This window comes from Triticum dicoccoides, chromosome 6A (genome assembly GCF_002162155.2).
Source record: "Triticum dicoccoides isolate Atlit2015 ecotype Zavitan chromosome 6A, WEW_v2.0, whole genome shotgun sequence".
Taxonomy (NCBI): domain Eukaryota; kingdom Viridiplantae; phylum Streptophyta; class Magnoliopsida; order Poales; family Poaceae; genus Triticum; species Triticum dicoccoides.
The window spans coordinates 528,746,601-528,756,287 of NC_041390.1; the positions used below are offsets into that span (position 1 = coordinate 528,746,601).

The following is a 9,687-nucleotide window of genomic DNA, read 5'->3' on the forward strand; positions in this document are numbered from 1 at the left end:
GCGCCCAACTCCTTATACCGCGCGCGCGGTTATTGCGCGCTCGCTGAAGACATCTGGCGGGTTCCGCGCGCTAAAATGGCCAAATTTGCGGCACGGCGCTTGTTTAGCGTGGTTGTTGGAGATGCTCTAAAGACCAGGCTATATATACTTTTTTCAGAAGTTGCAATCGCCTCGGTGCAGCACAAGGAGTTCCACGCCAAAGGTCCAAAGCCAGCAAGGGTCATGGATCGATCAACAAGTAATCAAGACAACACACTCTACGGAAATTACCAATTACTGTAGCTAGTACGTGTATAATAATACTCTATGGATGGAGGATTCTTGTGGTGAACTTTATTGTGCTCTTGCTGGGCGATGATCGTACGTGGTGCATGCATTTTATCGGGAAAAAAACGTGGTGCATGCATTCATGGCTGGATGCATGGGAGACGAGCCGCGAAGGAGCGCCATTGCCCTGCCCCGCAAGAACGACGACGTGCCACTGCCCCGCTGGCCGCCGCCTCCTCGAACGTCTCCGTCCCCGCCGGATAGAAGGAGGCGACCGGCGCCGAGGCGTACCTGCGGGTCCAGTCCCTGGCCTTGTGCTCGAAGAGACCCCGCTCGCGCTTGTACAGCCGGGCGGCGTCGCGGCGGACGGGGCGGTCGAGCAGGGGGTCGTGGAGGACCGAGACGACAGAGAGGAGGGCCGTGCTGATCGTGAGAGAAGGCCTCCACTCGCTCCCGAAGATGTCCAGCGCCACCCTCCCCTCCGGGCCGATGTTGGGGTGGTACACCTGCAGTGCAGAATAGATATGACCCGCACTAGGCGTCAGCCGGATGATTTGTGCGAGTTTTAAGCCGCCTTCCAAGCCATGCGATGGAACAAGCCAACCGTTGGTTCTTGTGTTGCGTGGGTGGCGGTGGGTGTGTCAACACAAATGTCTCTTTGACCTAACTGTTTCTTGTGGTCGGACCAGTCAACATAAACACTCCTCGTTTAGTAGAATATAATACTATCTTGCTTTGTTCTTCCCCATCGTAGCACCGGGTTGCCGCATGGCGGCACCATCGCAACACCGGCTGGTAGCACGTCGATCGTTACCGGGTGGCAGCACATGTACTGTCGCACCACCGGCTGGTAGCACAGCGGTGCCGTCTCAGCATCGATGCTACACGTTGCAGCCGAGACACCAACGGAGTATCCGTTGCAGCACGGTCATGTCGGGGAAGCACATCGTCGCCGCAGCCCATCGAGGGTCGCAACACCGTCGTGCCGTGGAAGCATGCCATCATCGCGGCCATAACACCGTCCGGTTGTCGAGCGACGCATCACCATCGTGTGATGGAAGCAACCGGTACATCGCTGCAGCTCCAGCGGCCCTGCAACATCGGCTCACACCAGCTCGCAACAACGCCGTCCGTCGAAGCAGCTCGGTCAACCTCACAGCATCGCCACCCGTCGTACCATCTCCGACAGCCTTGCGGCAAGTAGCTCGCAGCAGCGCTGTCCGTCATATTAACCCCGGTGACCTCTTAGCAACTCACAACATCACTAAACGGCCTTACAGCAGCGGCTCACAACATCACTAAACGGCCTTGCAGCAACGACTCACAACGTCACTAAATGGCCTCGCAGGAGCGGACGTCTGGCCGATGTTTTTCGGCCCTTGCAGCATTACGTCTCAAGGCTTGCAGTTGCGGTGGCCGGTCCTTATAGCATCGGCGTCTTGGCTTGAAACCAGCATGCCCTCCACTTGCAACGTGGTCAGTCATCAAATCACACATTGTGTGTCTCGTGCTGAATACATCCCATGATTCCCCCACCCGTGCCTCCCCCTCACAACATCTGGTCGCCACTTGCAACGTGGCCAGTCATCGAATCACACACGGTGTGTCTCGTGCTCAATACATCCCATGATTCCCCTACCCGCGCCTCCCCCTCACAACATCTGGTCACCACTCGCAACATGGCTCACAATATCAGTGACGCTCCCATAGCATGGCTCTCAATATTTGCTTGTAGTGTGCCTCGCGACACGACGATAGTCCCTATAGCATTGCGACTCCCATCACAACATCGCCTCGCAGCACCGACGTCACTCTCATAGCATGGAGACGCCCCTCGTAGCATTGGCTTTAGCATGCCTCGTAGTATGGCGGCGCTCCCACGACACTAGCTTTCAACATGTTTCACAAACATGACAGTGGTTGCTCGCAATACCAGGTAATACTGCATCCGCGTCCTCGCAACACCGGGTATAAGCACGGTGGTGTCCTCGCAATACTAGCTCGCAGTGGCGCAGCCGCCCCGTCGCAACACTTGTCGTAGCAACTCCGATGACCTCGCAACAACAACTGATGCTGCATTGTAACATTCACTCGGATTGCCTCGCAACACCGCAACTGGAGCAACATCATTGGCCGCCGTCACAACGTCACTAGCTAGTAGCCACCAACCTTTGGAGAAGCAGGCACCAGACAACCTTTCTTGATGCAGAAAACAAAGGCAAGGGTCGGCGATAAAAAACATGCGAAAATGGAGTTTCCAAATGAAAATAAAATTAAGATGGAAGAGCGGTCGACGGGCCCCACATGAAACATAATCATTTGGCCGCTAAATATCAGTTCCTATTTGGCTGCTAAATATTGTCCATTGGTGCGAGCCTAAATCGATCTAAATATTTTTAAATTAAAAAAAATAGACACAATTTGACCACTAAATACCTGTCCTTATTTATGCCTTAATTTGTAGAGTTAAGGGAGTAACAACGGTACTCCAATTTTGGGAAAAAAATTGGGTGGAGACGGGCTGCAAACCTCCTCCCGTGCGTACCCGCTCTAATCTAACGCCACCTGTCCCTGCTCTCCATCTAACGCTAGCCTCTCATCCGCCCCTGCGCGTATGTTTCTCGGCTCGAGTACCTCGCATCGGCTCCAGGAAACAACCACGCGGCTCGTATCAATCACTTCCGCAATAATCGAAATTTCCATGGCTGAGCGATCGGAGCCCTCTTCTCCAACACCACGCGATCGGACTGGTGGGCGTGGGATCCCTGAGTCGGGGATGGCCGCACCACGCCAGAACGCCTCGCCGCCCTCTCTCTCCCATGGCTGCATCGGCCCGGAACGAGAGCCATGGCCGCCCCGGGTCGTGCACCCGCTGCGTGAAGTGTTGCCTCCATCGAGAAGCACGGGAGTCACCACGCCGGAGTCCGGCACTATCGCCGCCTTGGATCATGTAAACCATGCGGATGAGGACGGCCGCTGCTCCACCTCGTACAGCCCGCTGTCGACAGTGGCATCGGAGGCAGCAACATGCGACATAGACTTGCCGCCACCGCACGTAACAGAAGATCAGGAGTATGACACAACCAACATGACTGGAGAAAGAGGCCAGGAGGACGATGTGATCGACAGTGGTCGTGGAGCTGACAGAGAGGAGATACAACAGGTATGGTTGTTGCCTGGTTCTTTGAGATTGTCCCTTACAACAATCTCAGCTTGCATGTGTATAGTACATTACAGTACATTGTCATGCCAAAAGCTAGATCAGGAAGTCAAGATAAGATGTTTCTCTGTAATGAACAATTTGGGGATGACATATTAATAATTTTGTAAACAATGATTTGCTCATATTTGGCTTGATAGTACAATAGCTTATTCAAAACAAAGTATTCCGTCCATGACGCACCTAATGTAAAATTAATGTGTTGTGAAGAAGAACATAATATATATTTTACATTGTGGTAATGTAATTTTAATTCTCAACACTTTTTATTGTAGGTGGTTGATAAAGTTGGGCAAGCTTTGATTGTTCCCGAAGTGGGAAAGTCATTCGATTCAGAGCAGAAAGCATACGACATGTACAACACGTATGCCAGCAAGATTGGGTTTAGTATCAGAAAGAGCCAGACAAAGCGCCGCCAAGATCAAACTATATACCAGAAATATATAGTTTGCAGTAATCAAGGAGAACGAGAAACCGAATCATCAAAGGCCACTACAAGAACAGGTTGTCAGGCTCGTGTTCAATTTAGTGTCAGTAGAGAGGGGATTTGGACAGTGCAAAAGGTTGTAACAGATCACAATCATTATCTTGCTAGTCCCAATAAGTCACACAAGTTGAGGTCCCAACGACGTGTTGTAGAAGCCGACAGAGCGCTAATTGGCCAGATACGTGAAGCTGGGATGAAGCCATCTCAGGTGTATGATTTCATGGTAGCATTCTATGGAGGAGTCTGACAAAGTGCCATTCTCAAAAATGGATTGCAATAATGAGATTGGTAAGGAAAGGAAGAAGTATTTAGAATCCAATGATGCAAAAACATTGTTAGAATACTTGAGGAATAAGCAGAGGGAGGATCCAACATTTTTTTATGCGATTCAAGTAGATGAGAAGGATGGTCAGATAGCTAATTTTTTTTGGGCAGATGGTCAGTCCATTATGGATTACGCATGCTTTGGTGATGTTGTATCATTTGACACCACGTTTGATACCAATAAGTTCGAATTGCCTTTCGCTCCAATCCTTGGTGCCAATCATCACAAGCAGACGGTAATATTTGGGGCTGCACTGATATTTAATGAGTCCATTGATTCATTTGTTTGGCTATTTGAGACATTTCTCGCGGCAATGTCAGGCAAGCATCCAAGCACAATTTTTACTGATCAAGACAGGGCCATGGACGGAGCAATTGCTTATGTATTTCCATATACAAGCCATCGTCTTTGCTTGTGGCACATCTATCTAAATGCTGCTAAACATCTCGGGCATGTAATTCATAAGCATCCTGAGAAGTTTCTACCGGATTTTAAGAGATGTGTCTATGAAGACAGATCTGAATGTATCTTCAAGAGGAAGTGGCAAGAATTGTTGGAGGAGTATAACCTTGAGGACAATGAATGGATGGCAAAATTGTATGAATTGAGGGGAAAGTGGGCTGCAATTTATCGTGACTCATTTACAGCTGATATGAACTCGACTCAAAGGAGCGAAGGAATGAATAATGTCTTTAAGAAAAGATTCCGTAGGAAACTTGGTCTTTCCGAACTCCTTGTAGAGTGTGACAAGGTTTCAGCGAGCCTTCGCGAGAATGAGTTGGATGAAGATTTTAGTTCGCGTCGAAAGAGCCCGGTTACTTATAGCAGTTTACCATTGTTGAAGACCGCGGCTGAATCATATACAAGTAGGATGTATTCCGAGTTTGAGAAAGAATTTAAAATGCAATTCACATTCTCGTGTAAACTGCTAACAAATGAAGGGCCAATCTTCACATATATGGTTACACATATGCGCAGCGAGCATGGAGCAACAGTTGTATTCAACAGTACAGATATGACTGTTACATGTTGTTGCAGAAAGTTTGAATCCATAGGTATGTGTACACATTTTTTATTGCAATATGATTTTTAATACAAGCTGATAAAATATGAAATGCATATCTGATAGGTTTGTTGTGCAAGCATGCTCTCAAAGTCTTCAACATGAACGATGTGTTCATTTTGCCATCGCAATATATACTAAACAGATGGACAAAATATGCAAAGAGAGGCTTCTATATTGATAAGCAAGGAACTGATACGGAAAATTTGAAAATACAAGCGGCCCGTATCTCACGGAAGGCAACATCTGTTGCATTGAAATGTTCGACAGTGAAAGAGCTTCTTGATGATTTGGAGAAAGCCATAGATAAGTTGGACTTGGAAGCAGATAATTCTCTTAGCAAGATGAAAGAAAAATCCAACGAGGTTCCGCTAGTTTCGACTGAGTGTGTTGCAGAGACATTAAAAGGTATTGTATCATTTAGAGTGCCTCCGGTGGTAAAAGGCGCAAAGAGTAAACGATCAAAAATCTCTCTTGAAAGGAAGAAAGGAAATAAAAAGAAAAATTCTAAAAAGAAAGGTATTGATCGATTGTACCCAATCTAGCAAAGCTATAATCCAGTATATGTTTCTATAGTCATTTTTTTTGTATGTCTGACTATAGGAGAAGATCCAAAGAATGCAACAGAAAATAGAGAGGAACACAATGATCCAAATGAATTGATCGTAAGACATGCCTTGTACTCATTATTTTCCTTTCATATTGTATTTAATCTGTTGTTTTAAACTTTTTCATCTTCCATGATGTAGGACCTTAATGCTAGTAGCATCGACGCTATGAAAAACTTTGCAAATGATGTTCATTGGCAACCTTCGACCATAGGTTCTTCCGTGATCCAAGGCGGATATGCTACTGCCTCAATGCCAACATTATCAAGTGACTTGTATGGTCAGCCTTCGACCATGGCTTCTCCGTTTATTGAAGGCGGATATGTTAATGCATCCATGCTAACATTCTCAACAGATGTGTACGGGCAGCCTTCGGCCATGCCTGCTCCTTTCGTCCAAGGCGGATTTACAAGTCTTCTACATGGAGTTCAACAAGAAGCCACATTGTCCTCGTCCGTTAGAAAGTTACATTTCGATAAATAGCAGTTCTGGACCTGTAGCATGTTTTCTGTTTTAACATGTGAGTGTGACATGGTTGAAGTTTGACGATTTTCCATATGCTTTCGAGAACAATTTGCTCTATCATTCTGATGGAGTGCCAAATCATGAAAATATGGAACCTTGCTTTGTAATATCTACAGGATTATCTATTTATTCTCATAGGGATGCTTTACTAGAATGCTACTCATTGGTGTTTAAATTTCAGTCCAATTTGAATCCATTTGCAAGAATCTATCCTTTTACAGATCAGAAAAATTACAGTCAATAATTCTGATCAATTTACAATAGAGCATCATTATTATTTTCATTATAAGTTTCTGAATCTTGAAATTCACTGAAGAAAGTATGTTGTAACCAAAAGAACATGCTTCCTTGCAATCCATTGAGCAGAACGTCAGCGAGCATCTTTTCAGACCTCATAGCAGGCCATGATAATGCAGAAATAATATTGTGTAGGAGAAGTTAAAAAAACTCTGACATCTAAACTGTAGGAGGCTTTGTGGAACACAAACAAGTTGCATGTGATGGTATCGGCAACATAGAGCACATAACAATGCAATCCAGGAAACGGACATGAACAGCTGCTGCAATAAAAGGGAAACTATTTTGCTTATTGATAATAGAAATGCAGTGTAATATCATACAAAGTTGAAATCTGAAAATTATACTCGCTCAACTATTATAGCCATGCTCTATGGAGAGAGGATATTACAATTGTGATACCCGTTGACAAGAAAATTGCAACGACCACAAAGCTAGAAAATCAAACTATTATGGAAGGCGCTGGTTCATCAGTGAAAAGCTACTCTTCTTTTCAATCGGAAACTGAATTCATTCAGTTGGTGAACACGGATATCATATCGAGCGAGCTCAAGCTACGAGAGCACGCCGGCGCCATGCACGCACATACTCGCTGAGCGGGCGCTGCACGCCGTGAGCCAGCAAGGGCGCCTCCAGGCCCAACTTCGCCCGCCAAGGCGGCTGCCATCTGATCTAGGTCTTCTGACGCCAACAGTTTGAGCAGCTCTCCCACGGACACGCATCACTCGTGGAGTCGTGGGCATAGGTGCCCATGGTGCCTCCTGGTCCGCCGTCGCCGCCGCTCTCCGTGGGCGCCGCCACCTCGCTCCGTCGGCATCGCTCGGCCTTGGCTGTCCGCTGGACGTGGAACAAGATGGGGATTGTGTTCGGTTTCTTGAGCCGATATAGCAGCTTACCAATCGAGCCGAGCGGAAGCGCCGGGAGCGACAGAATCGAGCCGAAGAAAGGAGCGCTACAGCGGGCGCGAGCGGATGCCGTGAGATGCATTGGTACGACAGGTGGCGATAGATTAGAGCGGGTACGCACGGGAGGAGGTTTGCAGCCCGTCTCCACCCAATTTTTTTCCCAATTTTGTCGTAATAACAGCGAGTAGCTATCAGCATGCACAGGATTAGTAATTACAGTAGTTACAGTGTCATGGGTGCGCTGAAAAGTCAAATCAAGCTCGCAGCGTGCTCACAAGGAATCGCAAGCAAGCATTCATGGGACGGCGCAGCAGGCGACGGATGCTTCGCGTTAAAATAAGTCGGCTGTTTTCAAGCGTTTTCCAATAGATATTACTATGAGCAATTGACCAATCGATCGTTTTGGCGCGGTCATACGTACAGATGCCGATCGATCGGTCGATCTTTTATGGATGAAGCATGCATGCAGCTAGAGGCCAGTGCCGGCCGACTCACATTGGTTCTGAAGGTGAGCTTGATGGGGTGGAAGGGGTAGTCCTTGGGGTAGGCGACGCCGACGGGGAAGGTGCCGCCGGCGTAGGGGCTGCCGTGGGGGCCGTCGATGACCACCTCCCAGTGGAACAGGTCCGTCACGGGCGCCGGGCCGGGCCGGCAGAAGGCCGGGGGGTCGATCCAGAGCAGCTCCAGTTCCTTGCGGATGCGCCTCATCGCCCGGCCAGACTGCGGCATGGTCGGCTCCGTGGAGTGGCTGCCAACTTTGCGGTGCGAGCAAATCTACGTACGCTGGCTCTCCGGGCCAGCTTGGGTGCTTTATATATGGATCCATCGATGGCTTCGGCGCCTCGACTTGTGGAAACACAACGCTGCGTCAGACCACACCTCCGAGTCTCCGAGATAGGTGCACGGGCTAGTTTCCACTGCACCATCGCAGCGAAGCAAAGAAAAAATAGCTCGATTTTCTTTTTCAGAAGGTCAAAAGACCATGTATTAAGTAGTATAGACTTTTTAAAAATGTCTTTGCAGAAATTTAAAGATACTTTATCTATTTCAAAATATAAAACATTTTCTGACACTGTAAAAGATGCCGAAATCTTCTTCCTTCTAAATGCATCATTGCCATGCTGTGAGCAAACAATGTGGCCTTCGGACCTCCGTCTCAGCATAAACTTATTGAAATCCAATAACTTGTAGAAAGGCTGTGGCTAGAAAGTATCTCTACTCTTATTAAAAAAAGACTATGATATTTGGCACACGTGTGCCATATAAGCAAAACTGACACACCTCTACTTCTTTCATTTTAAAGTATCACACGATCCCTCGTCCTTTGACCTCGCCTTCTCCCAAACGATCCCGTAGGCTCGCCCGAAAAACTTGCTTCTCCTGCACATCTCGGGCGCCCACCTCCGAGAAAACAGTCACTTCTTCACGTCTACCACATGATTTCTCCTCAGGACAAAGTTACCATGGTATCAACCTCCCCCCGGTCAAAGTTACCATGGGGGATTGTACATGAGTTACCGGGTCTACAGTTTGTATATTATCATGATACTTGCACCTAAAAACCTGGGTGTGTTTCGGTAGCTTTTTCCGTAGGTCAAAAATTATCACGATGTTTTTGCGTAACTTATCACGCCTATAGCACGTGTGTCCCTCATGACATTAAACATTATGTGACTTTCCTGTGGCACGCCATGTGTTGTGTTCATCCAAAAGGCCCACGCGCGAGGTGAGTGTATGTTTTTAACAACTTATTTTCCTTTGGTAAAAAGTTACCATCATGTTTATATTGCAAGTTATCGGTTATGCAGTGCTTATATTATCATGTTATTTACACAAAAATTATTGGGGATGTTTTGAACAACTTTTTCCCGGAACAAAAAGTTATCATGGTGATTCTAGGTAACCTATCAAGCCCGTAGTGGTTAAAATATCATGCTATTTACACAAAAATTATCAGGGGTATGTTTCAGCAACAAATTCACCCCCCCCC

At 47.3% G+C, this 9,687-nt stretch overlaps 1 protein-coding gene across 1 annotated transcript; it reads right to left on the reverse strand.

The window, feature by feature from the left end:
- Window positions 1–407: 407 nt before the first annotated feature.
- Window positions 408–8,426, reverse strand: LOC119318746 (ubiquitin-conjugating enzyme E2-16 kDa-like). The gene is made up of 2 exons (XM_037593347.1): window positions 8,193–8,426; window positions 408–773 (listed from the first exon to the last, which is right to left on the reverse strand). Exons 1-2 carry the CDS (start codon window positions 8,424–8,426, stop codon window positions 408–410), a joined length of 600 nt encoding a protein of 199 aa, XP_037449244.1.
- Between the last annotated feature and the right edge of the window lie 1,261 nt (window positions 8,427–9,687).